This window comes from Physeter macrocephalus, chromosome 1 (assembly GCF_002837175.3).
Source record: "Physeter macrocephalus isolate SW-GA chromosome 1, ASM283717v5, whole genome shotgun sequence".
In the NCBI taxonomy this organism is placed as follows: Eukaryota; Metazoa; Chordata; class Mammalia; order Artiodactyla; family Physeteridae; genus Physeter; species Physeter macrocephalus.
The window spans coordinates 86,822,027-86,844,190 of NC_041214.2; the positions used below are offsets into that span (position 1 = coordinate 86,822,027).

The window sequence follows — 22,164 nt, forward strand, 5'->3', positions numbered from 1 at the left end:
GAAAGCAGATATCATCAAATTGGTTCTGGGAAGTGTGAAATCAAAGTTGCACAACCCAAAGAGGTATATAGGCAGCAACAGCAACAACAAAAAGGAGGAAGAGGTGCTGCAGCTGGTGGACGAGGAGGTACTAGGGGTCGTGGCCAAGGTCAGGGCCAAAACTGGAACCAAGGACTTAATAACTATTATGATCAAGGATATGGAAATTACAATAGTGCTTATGGTGGTGATCAAAACTATAGTGGCTATGGCGGCTATGGTTATACTGGGTGTAACAATGGGAACTATGGATATGGACGGATATGCAGACTACAGTGGCCAACAGAGCACTTATGGCAAGGCATCTCGAGGGGGTGGCAATCACCAAAATAATTACCAGCCATATTAAAAAGGGACATTGGAGAAAACAGGAAGAGATTGCTAAAGCAACCCATCTTGCAAGGACAACATTGAAGTTTGGTCTTCTGTTGATCTAAGATGATCATTTTGTAAAAGACTTTCTAGTGTACAAGACACAACTGTGTGCAACTGTATGTAGCCGCCAATTCGTTTTGTTTTTACTTTGTCTTTTGCTATCTGTGTTATGACTCGATGTGGATTTGTGTTTATACAAATTTTATTTGTATGATTTCATGTTAAACCTCAAATAAATGCTTCCTTATGTGATTGTTTTTCTGAGTCAGGTACTAAATAGCTCTGTAAAAGTGTAATTTTAAATAAGCGATAATTAAGGTACAGTTTATTTTGTAGGGAGTGTTGATCCATAGGGAGAAACTGTGGTCCTTTACTAATAGCCAACTACAGTGTCTAGTCTGTTGCCCTTTTTTGTTAGATGTATTCTATCTTCTAAGGCTTCATTTCCCTATTAACTGAGGCTTCCACATAACTTTAAGTAATGTTTTCTCTCTGTATATCTGGAGCCTTTGTCATGAAAGTTTCTGTGGCTTAGTTATAGTGTTGTGATTAGTGGAAGCTTTCTAGTAGACCATAAGTCTTCTGGTTATGTTTTGAAAAGTAGCTTTTTAATGGCACAAAGCATGCTGGTAGCTCCTTATATGAATAGAAAATATTTTGCTTTGTTCTTGTCTCTGGGAAGGCATTTGTTATGACTTGCTGTATTCAGTGGTCTGCTGGAAAGAGCTTTGGCTAATCATAATACCATAAATTTGTTTTCTTGATTAAAATGTCTAGATATACCCAGGGGAAAAAAACACTTGAACTGTGTTACAGGAGCTACAGTTTAAGAATATCAGATGTAGTTACATTTAACACAAGGATTTTGGCAAATAGGTACGAAGTTATTAAAGTCTGAACAAAAGTTAGATTAAAATATTTGAAGTAGTGGCTGAGTAACTAAATTAGTTGTATACTATTCTGTTGGTATTATGTCACAGCAAGCACCAAACTGAACAAAATGTTTTCTGTTGGGGCATTTTTAGGAAGCTATATTGGGTGTTAGCTGTTATGTAGTGTGAGTTCTTAGAAAAAGTCATGGTAGTAAGTTTCATCATTTTTAGTGCAGTTAGTGCATGAGCTGGGTAGTTAAGCATATCCATATTCAGACATAAGAAGGAATAGTGGGGAAAGGTATCCCTTAAATCTTATATAAATGCAAATCTAAGTGTGACCAACTCATGTCATTACAACAGATCTTCCTGGTGCATTAAAAAGAAAAACAGTTTTAGCTATAGATTTTGGAGGATGACCTGGGTAGATTCCAGTTTTGAATTTTACATTGTGTAGGTACTGAATTTAAGGTCTCTGTTTTTGTTTCTGTGGTTCCATGTTAGCCATTAGGATTGGCATACATTTTAACGTGTGGAATAGCTGACCTCACCTTAAACCAAGTGTAAATTTTTTTATGCTAATGAACCTGCCTTTTATCTGGTGCCTGCAACTTTCTTTGTTCCAATGATGTTTGTACTTGCTGGGCAATCAGGTTATGATTTTGGCCTTCTTTTGCTCCTGTTTTGCTATTTGATCTTACACCTAGGCCAAGTACCAATGTTGACTCTTGCAAGGGACTGTTTAATTCTCTCAACATGCAACCTTAGGGAACAGAAAGATTTTCATTTTAAGTTATGTTGTCAGTCAGTAGATGCAGTGTCTTTAGGGCAGTGAATCCTGTAAATTCAAATTTATGATTAGATGACAAGTTGACATTGAGATTGTCCTTTCCCTTATCAAAAATGAATAAAGGGGCTTCCCTGGTGGCGCAGTGGTTGAGAGTCTGCCTGCCGATGCAGGGGACACAGGTTCGTGCCCCGGTCCGGGAAGATCCCACATGCCGCGGAGCGGCTGGGCCCGTGAGCCATGGCCGCTGAGCCTGCGCGTCCAGAGCCTGTGCTCCGCAACGGGAGAGGCCACAACAGTGAGAGGCCCGCGTACCGGAAAAAAAAAAAAAAAAAGAATAAAGGCTTTTTAAACAAAAAGAGAAAGTATGTAGTGTGTCAGATGTTATGCGCTATTTTCTCAGCTTAAAATAGATACATCTGGGTGTATAACAATATGACTAAATAGACAAGAACTTGGTCGGCAAGTGACACTTCAGTTCTAACTTTAACTGTGGTCAAGTTCTCTGACTTCTAGCCAGGGGAGATGGTTTTTCCTGTTGTATGATTTCTACATCTGTAATGTAACGTAGAAATCTGATAGTTTAGCGGGCTTTTTTCTTTATTGACCACTACCCAATATTGTCAAAGATACAGAGAAACAGACACTCCTCTACAGTAGATGGGGGTGTGTATATGGACACAACTTTCCTGGAGGGCACTCTGGCAATACTAAAATCTTTCTAAGAGAACTTTCAGTTCTCTCTCCTATCCAGATGAATGTTTCTTCCTGAGACAAGGGTCTCAAATTTTGATTGGCATTTGAAACAATGGGGAGCTTGGTAAAAACACAAGGGTTCAGGCCCTATTATCTTCAATGAGCCTGGGCCTCGACGGTGATTCTTTTACAAGCCAAAGTTTGAAAAGTACTGCCCTAGCTCTTCACCGAGCCAACCTCTCTGGCTTCAGACCTTGGCTTAGATGTCACTGCCTCGAGGAATGGTCTCTATAAACACCAACGCGTCCAGTGTCCAGATGAGGCACCATCCTCAGGGATCCCATGAGGGCCACCTATGAACTGCCCAGTCCTATCTTTCTCTGCTGCAAGAAGGCAAGACTTCAAGAGAACAGGTAGTGTGTCTTTTTTTTTTTTTTTTTTTTACCGTAATATCCCCAGTACCTAACACAGTGCCTGACTCATTGAATGAGCCTCAAAAATATACCCACCCATTGTGAACCAGCATTTTCACATCTAGGAATTCATCCTAAGGAAATAAGGAAGAATGTACTCAAATATTTAGCCATAAGGGTAATGAAGAACTAGGTTTAAGATGACAAGATATTGAAATCAAATGTTCATCAGCAAAGTGAAACTAGAATAAAGATGCTGTCATTAAAAGTGATGTATTCAACAAACTATAAGGGAAATTTTTTAAAGTGATAAATAGAAGAAGAACCTATAGAGACTCAAGAGATATATTAGCCAATTGCAATGAATGGAACTTACATGAATTCTGATTTGAAAAATCTTTTTTTAAAGAACACACCTAAGACATTGGGAAAAGTTGAATATTGACTATATAGTTTCATATTTTAAGGAAGGTGATATGATTTTTTTTAAACAGTCCTTTTTTTCCCCCTTTATGTTTTTAACTTTTTATTTTATATTGGAGGAGAGTTGATTAACAATGTTGTGTTAGTTTCAGCTGTACAGAAAAGTGATTCAGCTATACATATACATGTATCTATTCTTTTTCAGATTCTTTTCTCATTTAGGTTGTTACCTAATATTGAGCAGTGTTCCCTGCAGTTACACAGTAGGTCCCTGGTGGTGATCTGTTTTAAATATAGCTGCATGTACACATCAGTCCCAAACTCCCTACTTAACACCAACCCCCACCACCCTTCCCCTCTGGTAACCCTAAGTTTGTTCTCTAAGTCTGTCTGTTTTGTTTTGTAAATAAGTTCATTTGTATCATTTTTTTTTAGATTCTGCATAATAAGCGCTATCATACGATATTTAGAGACATACTCAACGATTTGTTGAAATGTCTGGCATTTGGTTTAAAAAAAATGGGGAAGAGGAAAAATGGGTGGGAGTATAGATAAAACAATGTTAGCCATGAGCTAACAGCTACTGAAGTTATTGTCTCTACTTTTGTATATGTTTGAAATTTTCCATAATAAAAACATTTAAAGAAATCCTTCCCAAAGTGATGCAGATTACTTAAGGACTTAGAAACCTGTTCCTCGTTCATTAAGTGAAAGAAGCAGTTGACAAAACAGTATGACCCATTCTATATAAATATAATACACACACCCAAAGGTCTAGAGGTTATATACCAAAGAAGTAACGGCTTGCCCTGTACTCGGTAACTGTCAAATAGAACTTCCTAGGATGAGTATGCTCTATAATCTGCCCTGTTCAAAACAGTAGTCACTGGGCACATGGCTAGTCATCTGTTAAATGTGGCAATTCCACAGATGAACTGAACTCTTAATTTTGTCTAATTTCAATTAAATTTCAATAGCCACATGTAGCTAGTAGCTACCATCTACTAGCCACACATGAACATCACAGGCAGATGACGGAATTAGGATGGAATTCTTTTTACTTATCATTACTTAAACATTTTTCTACAATGAAAAAGCACTGTTTTGTAATAACGAAAAGTAGGCTGTTTTCATTTAAAACATTTACCATCAGTTTGGATTCTCTTTGTCAAAGAACTATTATGAAAATGAAATGAAGTGGAATAAGCAAATTACATAGAAAAGTTTTAAGTGTCTGCTTTCAACTAACTTTTAAAGGAAAGGCAAAAGCAGGCAATTCACTTCCAGGTCTGTTCTTTCAAGCCTCTATTCCTTCAATCTCATTTCATGCAAAAACATGTTTTTGTTTGTTTACTAAAAGGATTGAGTGTAAATGTGTTACCTAGATTAGAAACTTCAACAGATATCTCAATCATAATAGAAAAAAATTAGAGCTACAGCAAAAAAGGCCTTTTGTGGTTTTTAGCTAATGAACTGGGAGCCATACAGCTCTGTGATCAGGCAGAAGAAAATATTTAAAAGATCAAAATGGATTTCATGGTTGATGCAATCAGCAAATAGGATCAATCTGGACCAGTGTGACGGCGCTGGAAAGGAATACAGGACCTTAACTTAAATATGACAGTTGTTAACAGGTATGTCTGCAATTGTAGTTCACGATAAAGTGGAAGTCTGAGCATAAAAGAACTATGCCAGAGGTGAGATTTTTATTGACTTGACATAATTTCTTGGCATACAAAGAGTTTAATCAGGTATAATATTTACAATTCTTACATAATATACATTTTAGAATAACTATAAAGATAATGTACTTTGTTCCATTTACAGTGACATCCTACAGTAAAACTACATTCATGAATTAGATACAAATAAAACCTCTACATACTAATAAAAAGTAAATGGATTGTTGGTTATACATTCTTTAAAATATACCTTTTCACAGGTAGCAGGAAATATTACATGTAATAAGTCTTTATGACTGGAATGATCCAGAAATATCACAAAGCACGAGTAAACACATATAGAAAAGTAGCTCATCACTTCCAAAAGTTAACCTTCAGCCTTTGTGTAAAATAAATGGTGCCAACATTCTTTATAATGTAGCGAGCTTTCCCTGTTTAAAATGAACACCCAAAACGTGGGAGGTGTGTTGAGGAAAAATAAGAAAATCTAGTACATAAGATAGTGAAAAGAGCAATGTACAGAAAAGTTTACTTAATCAAACCTTACTTCCCTCCCCCCATTATCTCATTTTAGTAGATAAATTTATGTAAATAGAAAAGGATGCCCCCAAAATCATATTTATAGATGTCAGGATTTGGCCAAACTGAATCCATGCCCCTTTTAGTTGTCTTCGTTTAGAAGCATGAAGAAATTGATAAGCATATGGTGAAAAATTACCTTTACAACGTTTTGCCTTCATCAATGTTTGTTATTGCAAAAATATAAAATTCCCTACAATTTAACGTCTTTAAACCCTAATCGAACCCTTACTTCCTTCAAAGTAATTTTATATCCAGGTTCTCCAGAATACTTGGAGTCTTCGTTATCAAAGCACAAGGAAAGCTGGCAGTCATTATCCAAGTTTGCTGCTTTACAATGATTTCAAATCATTTCGTGATATGAGTAAAGTGCCTCTGACTACTAGTCAGACAGGGGTTCTGGTGTCAGCTACGCCACCAACCAGCAAACCAGTGACCCGCTCTGTAAAACAAGAGGAGCAGCCCAGGATCAAAGAAGAGACACTGTTGGTGCTCTTAGATTAAGATATCAGAAATCCTACTGTGAGTAATGGCAAAGCACACTGTGAGCAGACGTGAGCAGCGGAACAGTACACCAAGGGATGCTGTTACAGTTTCACCTTGTTTCATCCCACTCATTTTATTTGTGAGGAGCTCTGAATCCAATAAGAGTAGTAAGTAACTAGTCAGTGCTCTTTCCACTATATCATGCAGGTCTGAAGTCATTCTGAACAGACAATTCTATAAAAATATAGCATTCTTCCAGCTCATGTCCACAGTCGAAAGTGCTATCGAACAGAAAAGTTAATTCCACAGTATAAGAGTGATATGGGAATGTCTTATTCAAAATGGATAGTAAATTTAATCTTAAATACAATTTGGTTTATTTTTATTGTGACCCCACTTCACATGTGTAAAATTATATTTTTAAAATACTGCTTAACACATCACAAACTTAAGCTGTCCAGACTGTGAAAGTATAAGTTTTTTTCAAAATGCAACCGTGAAGAACCAAAGTAATATTCCAAATAAAATCTATATGTTTTACAAAGTAAACACCAAAGTTGATTAAAATCTACAAAGACCAGTATAAATTAGGCAAACAATGTAATATAGTGAATCCCTGGAAATTTCTGAATTTCTAAGGATTGTACCAAAGGTAATTTTTAAAACCTTAGAAATCTTAAACATGTAAGTGTTACAATGAAAAAATTGCAAATAACTATGCAATTACCTTTAGTCTAGTTCTAACATGAAACTGTATTTTATGAATTCCTCATAGTACTGCTATTCTTATTTTGAGATTACTCTAACTTTTAAGTTAATGAGTTAATGGAATAATGATAAGGAATCAGAAACTAATACCAGCAGATCTGTGAGGGAATGAAAACAAAGGACAGTCAAATTGATTTCTGAAGCCCAAGAGTATGACTAATGTTGTTTAAACTATAATTTATCATATTATACTGAATAATTCACAGCATAATGAAACTAAGATTTGTTACATACTACAGAAAGGCTATTAGTTGACACAGCTAATTCACCTTGGTTAAGAGCCAACCTATTCTGTAACTACTTGTAACCATTAATTTACTTTAAAACCTTGCTGTTACTCCTGCATCATTTCTGCCAAATTTAATCCAAATTGGGTCTCGGCATATTCAAATCAAGCCACAGAAGTATATTTTTGTACGTACAGGCTCCCTGTACTGTTAAAGATTTCACTTTCTCTGAAGATATTCAGAACCATGATCTTTAGTGTACTTCAAATACATCTCTAACAATTAAATTTAAGTAGACACTAATTACTGCCACATTAACAACTCATGACTGAAGCCACAGGAGTTAAGAGTATGATCAAGAATTGCTTTTACAACCAGAGATTCCAGAGGTAATCTGAAGACCGAAGGCTGGATCCAAAAGGAAAACAGCCTAGGCTTCCTCAGATAAAGGTCAGATGAATTCCTAGGAGCAAAACAGGAATAGGCACTACAAAGGAAAAGTGAGACTCTCTTTTCTCTTTTTTCTTTCTTCCTTCCTTTCTTTGTTTCTTTCTTTTCTCAACATATTTCCTTCTCCTTGAGCTTTTCGGACAATTAATTTCAAAGTACACTAATAAAAATGCTACAAATCAGACTTTTGCAAAGCCCGGTGACCTGTGACTCTGAGGTGAAACAGGAAAGATTTAAGGTTCCTGGTATTGTTGCAATTAAAATACAAGGATTTGGAAGTCAGCATTTCCTTAGAAATAATCCCTAAATATATTTGTATCCTTATCTAATACACAGCAATTATTACTAAATAAGCATTATATGCATGCAATTTGGCCAAACAAATATGGAACCTTTTCTGTGATGTGAATTTATGTCAGTATAATTCCTGTTTAGACAGATTCTGATTTGATGTTCAGTCAACTTAGAAAACTCTACTTACTGGTGGGAAAATGTTAGAAAATTTATTATCTACCCAATGAAATATAATTTCTGTACTCATTTGGCAACTCAAGTTTAAAAACCTCTCATTTAGAAACTGAGTATCAATAATATTACTTACACGTAACTTGAAAAAGAAAGTTAAACTTAATTATGACAATATTAGAAAGAAACCATAAGGCAAATTACTTATTTTATACTCCTGACAAGATACGTCAATCAAAGATAGAATCAGACTAATCTGTAGCATATACCTGGAAAATTAGTATACCCATAATATTTTGGAATTCAAGGGTCTGTGATTCATGTAACCAAATACTAAAGCTATATAGATGCTCTAATTTAAAAGAATGTATACCGTGTACAACAAGTACACAGGAGAGATGTTAGAAGAATTAAAAAGCAATTTATTGCTGTATATTTTAGTATAAAAAAACTTGAGTCTTTTTTACTCCTTTTACATAGAGATTTTTCCTTTCACTAGGAGCAAAAGCAAAAATGTATCTGGAAAAGGACACATTTCAAATATAAAAATGTTCTACCTTATTTTATAAGTCAACTTTTCCTTTGATAGTTACAATCTGATGAAAGCATAATTTTGCAACATTCAAGTAACCTTTGAAACACAGTTTTGTTACATCAATAAATTTGTCAAGGTTTTAGGAAATCAACTAAACAATGAAGAACTACAACTTCTATGAGATTCTTTTGGTAATTAAAAAAAAACTATTGTCAAGGGCTTTTTTTTTCCTTCATAAAATGGAATAAATCTAAAGGACTGAGTTATGTAAATCTGTATAGCCACTGTATGTACGTTAAAGTACTGGACAATAACTGAGGAATATAACTGCATTTATGAGCAAATGGGGGGGCATATATTCTCTAGTTCTAGTAATTAAATTACATATTGTGTATATGACAGCTAGGCTACAAAGAAACAAACAAACAGAAAAAAACTATTTCTGAATCACCAACATCAGGGAAGCTAAAGCAAAGACATATTCTCAAGTCAGGCAGGACATCAGGCTCCCACTCGATGCCGATATGCTTGATTGAACGATCCTGGGCACGGTGCACAGAAGAAAAAAAAATCAATGCTACCACCCACTGGGAAAAAAAGATTATTTTGTCTAAACTCTTAGCATCTTGTAACCTAGAGATGGCCTAAGTCTAGATTTAAATTTTAATCTATAAAAAATAGCCCTTTAAACAGGCTTTTAAAAAAAATTTTAATAAAAGAAGCCTTAAAGTAGGTTCCTCTCCCAACTACTAGAGATCTATGTTTTGATTTATAAAAATATCAATGAACGGGTACCTTTTTCCCAAACAACTCAATAGCTACTAAAAGTAAGTAAGTAGAATTAAAGAAGTAAAAAATCTGTGAGTTTTCAGATGTATACATTAGGGAGTCACCAGATTTACTATTTTCCCCTTCGTAAAAAAATTCAAAATTTCTGTGAATCTTGCTGGAAACGATTTAGTTTCTCTGGATTATTTGATGCCATTTGGGAGAAATCACGAAAAATATCCTGGTAAGTTTCATCACCTGCATGAAAGTAAAATGAGGAGACTTTTAAAATTTACACAATTGAAAGTATTAATAAACAGTATTCATTTTTACAACTAGTAACTATTTTATAATTCATTACATTAAAATTTTGTTCAGATGAGCATTTTTGGAAGAAAAAAGACCAACTAAATATAAGTGCTGGAAAAGTATATAGTGGGAGAAAAAGAAAAACAAAAAACTATACCTGAAAAAAGCACCTCAGATGCAGCCACAGAGGAAAGTTCAGAGTTAGAAAAGAGCAAAGATGCAAGTGTTTTAAAGCAATATAAAGAAATACATTTATTAACACATGAGAAATAAAAGTCATTCTAAATGAGGTAAATCACGTCATTCTAAATAAACAAGGCATTCTTTAAATAAATATTTCCCTTGATCAAGGCCAAAAGAAAAGACCAAAAACAAACACTAATGTTTCTGTTGGATGCAAGTTATTAGCAAGACAAAACTAATAACCATGTGGGAAAAAAAGCCTCATATTTTAATATAATCTTTTAATTAAAGGCATTTTAATTTAAATAGCATGTGAAAAAGTAAGTCTTTACTCAAACTTTAATTCTTAACTAAAACTAATGCACCTAATCCACTTTTTACTAGGCTTATAAAATAATAAAGCCTAGAAAATGACTTTAAAATCATTTCTTTAGTCAGTTTTTCATTTACTGTAGGTCATATGAGCAAGGATGCTATGACAAAAGGAGAATAAATATCAAAGACATCTGTTAAATTAGAGTAATACAAATGTTTATACGTACAAATATGCTTGTAGAGAAGATTATAGATACTGATATTATAGTGGATTGAATACTATTTCTCTTGCAATGAAAAACTAAATATATAACACACATACAGGCTAACTCCTCAGACAAAAGATTTGTATAAAATGAAATCTTATTTTCAAGATGAATCATTCATCATGAATGCTTCCTGTTAAACATAATAGCTTTATGCAGAAGCTGGGCATAATTCTGTTTTCTGATTTAGAAAACAGAATTTAGACTGTCAAATACTGTTTTAGATGATTATTGTTGGAACATGGTTTTATAATTATTCCCCATAAGCTACCTTGCATCCATCTTATTACACACTCATTGCTACAGTTGTTGTTAATAGAGCAGTAAGTTTTGTCAGCTTTTAAAAAGTGAGATTTTTTTTGAGGCAATAGATGTCATACCAAAAGCCAGAGAATTAGAAAAAATCTGGGGGAGGGGGATACAGATCTAGTAAAAGGTCTAACAGCATAACCCAAGATTTTCAATAAAAAAATTTTAATGCTTTTAATATTTAGTCAATGTAAAAAGCAAGTTATTAAAATCTCTATGTAGTTTTTCATTTAGCCCTGGAAATTTTCTCATGACCTGAATCAATCAATCTACTTTAAAAAGAAAAAATACAGTAAGAAGAGAATCTTAATAGGTTGGCTAAGAGTAACATCTAACTCATATTATTGTTACTAAAACAATAAAGGTTGATATGGTGGAACAATGGGTAAGACAATTCAATTACACCCATGTTTCATTTCATAAACGTTTACCCCACATTAAAAGACAGACTACAATCTATTCCCATTATTAGCCACGCTAAAAGATATAAAATAAATGAGAAGAGACAAACATTAAACATCACTTAACAAACCATATAAAATATTTAAATTTTTTTCTTATTCTTAGATGTTGAATTCAAATATTTAAAATATTTATTGTAAACATTATAAATATTTTAAAAATACTATTTAAACTGGAGAGTCTGGAGTTTTACTTTCCAAGAAAGTGTAAAGTGCAGATTATAATACAAAAATACCACACTGATTTTACCATTCAACACCAGAAATAACTTAAAAGGCACACATTATACATTCAAGAAGAAATAGGAAGAAGTATCTAATAGATGCTAATGCCAAATAGTTTACAGATAGCACCAGGTGAGCAATCTTAAGTATTACAACAGTACAATGGCAATATATGGCTTCTACTATTAGCAATGCATATTTTGTATAACAGGTTGTGGGATTTTTTTTTTCTTTTTGTGGTTTCCCAGTTTTTGTTTTTAAAGTACCTACTACACGAGTACATTTTAGTAGAACCATTGTACCATGCAAAACAAATTATAAGATTTTTTAAAATTCACTGAATTAAATGCTTCCTTGAAGGAAAGTGTTGGTGCTACACTACTCATTGGTTTCACTTACTGAATACATTTTAAAAGAGTTAATACAATACAAAAGGAAGTCTCACCTTCACACACATACAGAAAACTTTTTGTTAACATTCAGTTTCTAACCAAATGTTAATTAAGGGACTTATCAATATAATACCTTTCTTAGGCCTCAAAATGTGTTGTCAGAAAGCAAACGTTACAATAACAATAGTGACTAAGATATTTAATATAGTTAACACAAATTGAACTTCAATGTGATTCTTTAAATACAATTTTAATCATTTAGAATGTTTCCCACGGCAAATATAACTTGTCTACACTAGAATACATAAACAATAACCCAGAATATGTTGCCCTGGAAAGTTCCTATGAGTACATTTAACAGTCTATTATAAACAGTAAACAACTAACCACCCAATATTTGTAATACTAAGTTATATTCTTTAAATTACTTCATCACATTTTATTTCTCTTCAGAAAGTTAACTTTTCCATGTGCCTGGACAGTTCTGAGTTTTTTGAAATGTGGACTACTATATTTCCACTGATAGTTTAAAATAGTTCTTGATTTTTGGTATTCAGAATAAGCACTGCAACAGCAGTGATGATCCAAAATTTTGCTAATTTTGCTCTCAAAATGTACTCCCCTCAAAGATATGGCAGCATGTGAGACCCTACTCCCAGGTGATCAGTGTATGATCCTGCCCCTTCTGGGCTGATTACAGCATCCTTTTTGTAACTGATTAGATCAATGACCAATCTTCATCAGCAACATACTCATGGAACCAGTAGTGGTTCACGAAAGCAGTGATTTTCAACTGGCTGAGAAACTCTGCCAACAATCAAGAGGAGTCACAGAGCCAGACTGTGGGAACCACCAAACTGGTTTCCAACAATTGAGAGCAGGGTGTGATGTTGCACTCACCCACCCAGTCCTCCTATGAGTTGTGGGAACTGACAAAGAAGGATACATCTTCCCTTCAGGAAATGTGTGCTCTTAAGTCGCCTTGCAAAAAACAGGGAGTCTCAGGTCCGTAGAGTTGTAGACAGAAAGTTCAAAAGTGGGGTTTCCTAGAAATAGGTCCATCATTCCCAAAGATTGTATCTGAGTCTTTTAATGGTAGGGCTCTTCATAATGAAAAAACTGAAAACACCCGCCTTTTAAAACTACCCAGAATTCTGACGTTTTCCTTCTATTGCTAGGCAACAAAAAAAGGATCTAGATACAACAACCAACCAAAATCTATGAGAGGGAAATTTACAGTGATAAGCAGAGAAGAAAAAAGACCTGCTGCCTGAGCAAAAATACCTGCTCTCCCAAGACTCATAAAAGAAAAGTAGCCAGAGAGCAATTGCTGAGCCATTTTACCATGTCACCTGTATAAGTATAAAGTTGTTCTGCTTTAACTATGAGACCCCCAAATGAATTTAAAATCTAATAATTACCAAATCAGAATCTCATTTTATTCTGCTGATATACCATTTCCAGACTTCTGATCTATTTTTTAATCTTTTCTAAGCTAAAATTTGAGTGGTAGGAAAGCTTGTTTTTTTAAATAAGCCTGTTCTTCAAATTTTCATTCAAATAAATTGGAAAAATCTGTTTTTCTACTGTTGAGCGGAAGGTATATACTCATAAACTTATACATAAAACAACAGTGAAAGAGACATTTGAATGCTCCTAGATGGGGGCAGAAGCCCCAGCAGTTTAGGTGGAACTAGAAGCTGCAAGAACATAAGAAGACCTGTCCTTCCAAGCTTCCCAGGTCCAGAGAAAAGTCACCCACCGACGTTCTGACTAATCAGCTGGGTGCAGCTTCATCGGCAAACACCTTAAGGAAAGAGCAACTGACCAAACATTTACACTTAAAATGTCAGGGGAAAAAAAAAACTTTAACTTAAAATCTTGAAGTTCACTCTTATCTCACGATTCAGGTCATAGTCTTTGAATAATTTTCATTTTAAAGTGCTTAAACATAAAGGCCTCAAAAATGGCCTAGTAATACTATCACTTAAGTGTGTATCTGTTACAAAATTATAATGTATTTAAAGTCTAACATTCAAGTTTAAAACAAATGGGTGAAATTCAGAATTAACGCTGAGACTTCACCCTTAATCAGCACTCTTACATCTTGGTACATCATGAGTCAGTAGTACTGTTTGATCCATAGGATTAAAGTGGGACACCCTAGATTAGAAGTATCTAGCTGAAGTGCCTCTATTCTCAAAGTTCTTATTTGTTCCCTATTAAATTAGACCAAAAATAAGTAATAAATACAGTCCTCTGAGAAAGGAATGGCCCCATATTTATCTTAGTTATATATTAATCTGGCTAAAATAAAAGTAAATGGCTGAAGCTAGCATAAAGTGCAGAAATTTCAAAACATACTTAAACAGGAAAGATAGATGATATCATAAGCCACTTTTAAAATAATATATTAATAGTCATTGAAAAAAATCAAACATACTCACTTAAAACTGAACATTCTCAACTATTTTAGTCATGAATTCCTAAAATTTTTAACCAGCATGTATATGAATTTAAAACAGATAAATTAGTAATTCATATACTCAAATTCATGAAACTGGAGATCTAATTATTACTCTCTTCTTTGTGAAGAATGTCTAATCAGGATGTGTTCATCAAGAAAGAAATGTGATCAGCAACATTTCTTGCTTTTCTTGACATCTCGACTCAAAAATTACTCAAAATGAGACTTGAGCTGATCCTGAGTTCTCTCTAATAAGAATACGTCTACTTTGCCATCAAGCTCATGAAATATTCTTCTAAATACTTCCATTTATCCAACAGATATTGTACAATTACTTGGGGCAAAGGTACAAGATACAATTTGACCTTTTCCCTATACCTTTTAAACTAACTCCATTCGCATTATGGACTTCTTAACCTACTGGTAAATTTTATTCTTAAACCTTCCACTCATTTTTAGATCAAATATGGAAATCTTAATAAACTTCTTCTAGGCATTGTCCATACTGACTTTTATATGTCAACACATAGTGATTTGTTTTTTTCCCTGAACACAATTTATAGAAATTCCCTGAATAACAAAAAGAAAACAATTTTGTTATATTCACTTGACAGCCAAAAAGAAAATGACTGCTGTGCTGCTGTAAGTGTATAAAGATACGTTATCATTCCATTCGCCTCTCTGGAATGTATATGGAAGACATCTGTACAGCAGATAAAGAAGTCAGCAGCCAGAGTTAGATACAGCAAGTAAATGTGTTCTGTAATAGGAATAGTTATGGATTTTTAAAGGCTCGGGAGTGAGCCACTCCCAAGAATTCAGTAAGTACAGTATATACCTGACAACTCACAATTTACAAGTAATTTATAAAAACTCTGTAGCATTAAGTTAGTTTGCTAAAGAACTATGAATCTTCCAATTGTAAACTGATAAATTCCTGGATGCATTTCTTATACTGCATTTCAGTATGGTTATTAGTAGAATATTGACCTGGCTGTCCATAAAGTCCTTCTGATTCCCGCATCTCTTCATTCATTCTTGCTAATCGTAACCTAAAATTAAATAAAAGAATTTTTTAGATAAGTTATACAATATAAATATTCATAAACTAATGAATTACATATGCAGCTAAGACGTATTCATGTAATTTTTTCTTTTACCAGTATTTGCCACTGAAACAAAAGTACTTTTAGTTTATCAGACCCAGAAATCTGAGATACAAAAATAACTGTATTTTATCTTATACAATTCTCATGAGAGAAGACAATAAAAGACTTCTAACAAGGGCATTTCAGTTCTGTTTAAGCAGGTTACTGGCAGCACCTCTAGCAGCTTACTTCCTCCAGACACAGAGAATTCCTGGCTCCTAAAGCAACCTGTCAAACTTTAACTGCCAACTGCTGAAATTATTGCTTCTATAGAATGGAAGCAATAGCCTGTCATAAGTTCATTCTGGTTCATCCTGAGATATGTTAGTTCCAGATGTATAAATAGCATGTGTTATCTATAAATACTGGGGATATATTCTGACCTACAGACATTATAATAAGTGACCATAGGTTACCAAGATTTTTGCATGGTTACCATATTGATTATACATTCTTTTTTGGGTTATTTATACTGGCAGCAGGAAGACCTGTAGCACTGGATTAAGAAAACAAGAATTTCCTCTCATTTTCTTACTAACTTTAAGCAACATTTTGAAACAGGCAAATGTTACCTGTGGTGCCCCTCTCCTACTCAGTACTTCTTGCCTGTCCTCCAGGCTGCCAAATCCTCATCACCTTCCCAGACTTCTGTCACCCTCTTCTAACATGCTCTCTCTGGCAGCTGCCGCATCTGACATGGGCTTTTCTTATCTTCAAAGTACCACAATTCCCTGCCATTTCCTTTCTAACCATTGTGTGAATTAATAATAGCAAGATAAGTCTCCCTTTTTGGTATTTGGACTTTTCACAGAGGATGCCTGTTTCAAAAAATTGTAAGTGAAACTGACGTCCTCATACAAAGCAAAATGAGAAAACTTAGACAATTTGGGACTCTATTTTGGAGGAAGAAGGGCCATTACTGTAAGAATTGCCTGGGAAGCTGCAGCCCTGGCTGCAGCTTAATTTCTCTATACATCACTCCTATCTTTTCTTTAATAACTTATCTTTCTCCAATTTTAAGTCTATAATGATTTAATAGATCTAAATTTTCCTACAATAGTCTCCATAGTAACAATAACCCCTCCAGCGAGGAAAAGAAGCTAAGTACAGAGAAAATATGTTTTGCTCTTTTGTTTTTTCGTTTTGTTTTAATCTGGCAGAGGTCAGGGAGGGGTGATATATGGCAAGTCAAGAATTCTCAGTGGGAGCTCAGGAGTTCAAGACAGTCAAGGGAGTTTCTATCTGTAAGTGACTAAAATTCAGTAGTGTAGATGGAACTATCTCTACTTATTTAACAGGGAATCAGCAATCCTGGGCTTCATTCAGAATAGAATGAATAAGCGATTCATACAACATATGCTTGAGACTTCCTACATAACAATAAAGTGTAGGTGACAACCACATTCCTAGATTCCAAGTGTAATGAACAACTCTGATCTAAGATGAAAATCAAATAAAGACCTCAAGATTCTTTCTTTAGTGGGTCATGCTAAATTGTATTCAAACATTCCAAAACAAATATTTTTACCTCAAAATAGAGTACTCATACGAATAATTCTTTAAAAAAACAAGCACAAACAGGTCCCCTAATTATCACCGCCCAAAGGAAATGCAACTGCAAAAGTTACTAACATCAATGCAGTTGGCTTCCCTGCTTATAATCCTCTAATTCCTGAGGTAGTAGAAAAATTGCCTGTTACTATACCAATCCAACTCCCACCCCAGTACTGTACTGAGAGCTAAAGAATCAGAAAAGTTACTGATTTTCTGTTCCTACTGGCCAGGCAGTATAACAGAAGTGGCTAAGCACATGGTAAGTTTAGAGCCAGAATTCTTGGTTTCAAATCCCAGCTCTACCACTTACTAGTTTCTCAAATTATTTGTGGCTTGGCTTCCTTATAAAATGAGGCTGATAATAATAAAACCTTCCTCACAGGGTTGAGGTGGGAACCAAGTAAGTTCATGTATGTAAAGTGCTTCATACATTTAACGTGCTTAGAGAAGTAAATGGCTTCTAGTAAAGAACCAAGTTTAAATTTCACGCCTACACACGAAACTCTACGTTTAAACCCTGTATAAGTAATACAGTGTATGGGAAATAATCAAGTGAAAAGAAAACACGTACAAGGTCACTATATCAGCGTTGGCTGCTTCCACAGCTATACTCAAAGGGTCCTTCCCTTCTTCATCAGTGGCATGTTGATTGGCACCTCGTTTTAGGAATAAACATACCTGCCTGTTTAAGGGAACAGCGTTTTTGAGATATTGCCGATAAGAAAAAAAATTAGTATTCACCTTAAGAAATAAAAAGCACTACTTAAAGAAATAACATTTTCATTAGGAAATTCTTGATTCATTCTACAAAGATTTATTGAATATTGACTCTAATAATAAAAATCTACCATGATCAACATTTTATAAATCTCATGGAATTTTCACATTTAACCTGATAATATACAGCATAGTGGGATGTATAAATTATGGTCCCTACCCTCGAAGAATATAAAAAGATGTACACAGATAACCATAAATGTAAATAAAACAAAAATCACTCAAGGTCATTATCTGGGAAAGAAGAAAGCCAAGGAAATGTTAACATCATAATATATTAAAGATAATACAACAGCAACAAGTGGGAAGTAATCTTGCCGCTGTATTCCACAAATATTCATAACTTGAAGAAACTGACAAAAATGAAAAAAAATGAAAAAAATGAATAAATGGAGTCTATAAAGTAAAATGGGAATAATTATGATTATGAAGAAAATACAAAGGATGATTTAAATACAACCCTTTTTAAGCAGAGAAAAGTTTTTATGATAAAGTTATTGAACTGAATCTTCTTCCTAATAGAGGGAAACAAAACAAGCTATGATGTAAATAGAAGATGCTATAAATAAACATTAAAAAAGGACAGTTTCCTGTTTGTCCAGGTAATATGACTTGGAGATCCTGAGATGTTTTATTGAAAAACAATGACCTATGACACAAACTTTATATAAGGCCAATATTTTGACTTTATTTGTACCCTCTAGCAGAAAGCCCATTTTTATGGCTTTATTGTTCTGTGAATCTAAATATTGCTCCAGAAGCCACACATAATAGCACAAAATAAGAATTAACTACCTTGTGGGAAAACTAAAATTTACAAAGTTATAAAACTCTCCCAAAATGTATGTGCTATGTACATAATGTATGTACATGCATAAATATACACAAATACAGACTTAAGTTGTCTGATGAAATCACCACAGTTTTAAATATTAAAACAGATCTATATAAAGAATTAGTAAAGTTCAAAGTAAGCTTGGCAATTTTCTTATCTGAAAAGTAACCATATCTTTTTTCTGAATGAAATTTTTAAAAATTTTAAGTTCCAGCATGACAGTATAAGTCAAGGAAAGTATCACTTTACAAGCTCTAGCTAACAATCTTAACCTGAGAAAGAGCAAAACATTATTTCAAAATAATTTTTTCAAATAAAATCTACTTAAATATATAAGCACTAGTTTACCCCGTGTGCCCTAAGACAGTGGCATGGTGCAGTGGTCCCCGCCCTTGCACATCTCTCTGGTTCACATTAGCACCATTCTGAAGGAGAAACTCGCATGTCACCAAAGAGCCCTTAGAGGAAAAAAGAAGATAACAATGGACAAAAAGCAAACAAACAACAATATATTTCTATTAACAGAGTATTTACTTTACTCTAATAGCCTTTCTATTGTATTTTCCCCAAAAGAGAAAATACCCCCCTCGCAAAAAGCAGAGAAATGATAAATTATACTATTTTCTTCCCAAGAACTACTTCTAACTGGGATTCAATTTGCAGTTTGTGATCTAGCAAAGCCCACTACTTTCATTACTAGAACTCCCTCATTAAGAAAAAAAATTGAGCTTACACAAAGTGATGTTCAGAAATCACTACCAGCTGCTGCTTCTATTTTCTATCCCATCTCTTAAAGCAAACAATAATGTTAAAGCTATGCTCAAAATGAATTATGATTTTTTTTATGCTCTACTACCACTGAAGACCTGAATTTACAAATGCATACCCCTAATACAGCCTGAATAAGTGGTGTTGCTTTGTTTTCCTCAGAATTAGCCCAATTCACATCTGCGCCATGAGCCAAAGCTTCAGCCATTTTAGGAAGGTTTTTTTCATACGAAGCCCTATAAAGCTGGAGTCCTGGATTAAGATGTTTAGAGTCGAGAAACACAGAAGAATCTTGCCTTTCTGCCTCTGAAAAGCAAACACAAATACATCAATAAAAGTGAGCTCTTGGCAAGGAGGGAGGGAAAGAATGGGGAGTCATTGCTTCATAGGTACAGAATTTCAGTTCTGTAAGATGAAAAGAGTTCTGTGGATAGATGGTGGTGATGGCAGCACAACAATGTGAATAGATTTAATGCCACTGAACTGTACACGTGAAAATTGTTAAGATGGTAAATTTTACGTTATGTGTATCTTACCACAGCTTTTTAAAAAAGCGAACTCTTACCTGTATCACAGTATGAAAGTTGTGACATAAGAAACCACTAGTTTAACAAAATGAGCTAATGGGAGATGTTCCCAAAGGAATCTTATTTCCTATAGACTAATCACTCTCCACAACCTTCTTCTCTTATAAATATATCGACTAGTACACCAGGCCTTTATGGTCTTGCCAGTATCCAATGGATAGGTAAATTACTCTGTATTAGATTAAAATTAGGTATGTGACTATAAGCCTGGACTTAGAGACTCAGAAGAGGCGGTAAGAATCCCTAAAGGATTTCACTACTAGACCAAACCTCACTTTATTCCTAGAATAGTCCAATAATATCATCACAATTTGCAGTACAAGCAGTTTAAATAATTTAAAGAATGCTTACTATCCTGAGTATTCTGCAAGATCATAGCCACTGAAATCATAAAGGAGAGAATACAGAAGGAAAGCACAGGTCAGAAGAAAAACCTAACTTGGGGGGGATGTGGGGGATTTGCTGATCTCTTTCTCCTGATAAGAAAAGACAGCCACAAAAAAAGATAACGGGTAATAAGAAATACCGTACATGTGGATTAAAAATTATCCTTAGCTATTGACACATATCTTGAGGCTTAGAAAAATGTACAGCTAAGACAGAACTTCCAAATATGAAAATAGCTGCTTTCTCATTCAGCAGTATTAACTGCCCCTTAGTACCTTCTAAAAGACTAACTACTTCCTTCAGAAACTATTTAATCAAACTTGGCATTTTTCACATGCATTTTTCAGCAAACAATACCAATTAACATTGAATTTCACCAAAACTCACCCGGCTCATATAAACTATTGGCTGACACTGTGGAAGGTAAAGATTCTCTTCCATCATCAGAGCTCTGCTGGATTCCACTGTCATTACTTTTGACTGTTTTAAAGAAAAACCAGCTAGTGATTAAAGTTTGCACCATTAAGAAAAGAAGTCCCACAATCAATGAGGTTTTAAAATGAGCTCTGATACATCAACGTGATCTCAGCCACCACCAGTAGAATAAATTTACGACAATTTTAATCCTTGGGAACACTTCACTTATCAAAATATGAATCAGTCATGAAGCCTGGCAATAAACTTATTTTCAGAGTCGCAACGTATCTCATTACCCCGTAATGTGTCAGGGGTAGTAAAGAGTTAATTTATCGTATGACTGTAAGTAATGTGTAATTCTGAGACAATGGGTAACATCTAGAGAAATGGCCACACCACACAATGACCACGGGCACAAACTTGGAATGCTCCACAAGAGTAGTACTTACTACTACGTAGTTTTGAAGAAGTATCAAAGTAGGAGAAGAGTGAATCTAGCTCATCAGGACAGAACAGAGACTCCCGCCTGGCCTCGTCGCTATTTACAGCAATCACTGGGGACATGCAAGTTAGCAAAGCACAAAGCAGGCCATAAGAAGGGAAAAGGGCAGGAAAAAACGTTACTGGGAAAAATTTAGGCGGAAAAAACAGGAAGGCTATTAGGTGGTTAATCAGATATTTAGGGCTTTTTGCATGACAGATTTGCAATTCCCATCTCCCCTTCCATTTTAAGCAGTTTTATTCCTTAAGAATATACACATTACAGTTGAACCTTGAATAACACAGGTTTAAACTACGTGGGTCCACCTATACCCAGATTTTTTTCAATACTAAATACTACAGTACCACATGATCTGGGATTGGTGGCATCCACGGATGCAGAACCAATGATACAGAGGAACTGCAGAGCAGACATGGAGGAAACGCATACATGGAGGGCCAACTACAAATTATATGAGAATTTTCAACTGATCGGAGAGTCAGTGCCCCAACCCCCGAGTTGTTCAAGGGTCAAGTGTACCTAGAAATGTGAATTATCAGAACACTACTTAAATTTAACTGTTTTAAAGACAGAGAAATCCAATTTTTCTGTAGGATATACAGAAGGAAACAGTTTTTAGCATTTAAAAAATCTACAACAGCTACTAATTCAGAGATTAAGAAAGTGACTTCAGCTTAAGAAAATATTTATATAGACA

General features: G+C 34.5%; 1 protein-coding gene and 1 pseudogene across 5 annotated transcripts in view; one reads left to right on the forward strand and one right to left on the reverse strand.

Annotated features, from left to right (window-relative positions):
* The window catches only part of LOC102989939 (heterogeneous nuclear ribonucleoprotein D-like), a 3,411-nt pseudogene extending 2,739 nt beyond the window's left edge, over positions 1-672 (forward strand).
* A 4,620-nt stretch (positions 673-5,292) lies between these two features.
* Positions 5,293-22,164, reverse strand: part of ACAP2 (ArfGAP with coiled-coil, ankyrin repeat and PH domains 2) — a 165,634-nt gene continuing 148,762 nt past the window's right edge. For 4 of the 5 annotated variants that reach the window (XM_024124166.3, XM_055084628.1, XM_055084629.1 and 1 more), the window contains 6 exons: positions 20,936-21,028; positions 19,693-19,880; positions 19,155-19,264; positions 17,766-17,876; positions 15,483-15,544; positions 5,293-9,823 (listed from right to left, as the gene is read on the reverse strand). In XM_024124166.3, coding sequence (XP_023979934.1) covers positions 9,723-9,823; positions 15,483-15,544; positions 17,766-17,876; positions 19,155-19,264; positions 19,693-19,880; positions 20,936-21,028 — 665 coding nt within the window. In that variant the 3' untranslated portion in view covers positions 5,293-9,722. The remainder of the gene's footprint in view (positions 9,824-15,482; positions 15,545-17,765; positions 17,877-19,154; positions 19,265-19,692; positions 19,881-20,935; positions 21,029-22,164) is intronic. The other variant, XM_055084631.1, reaches the window with a different exon arrangement.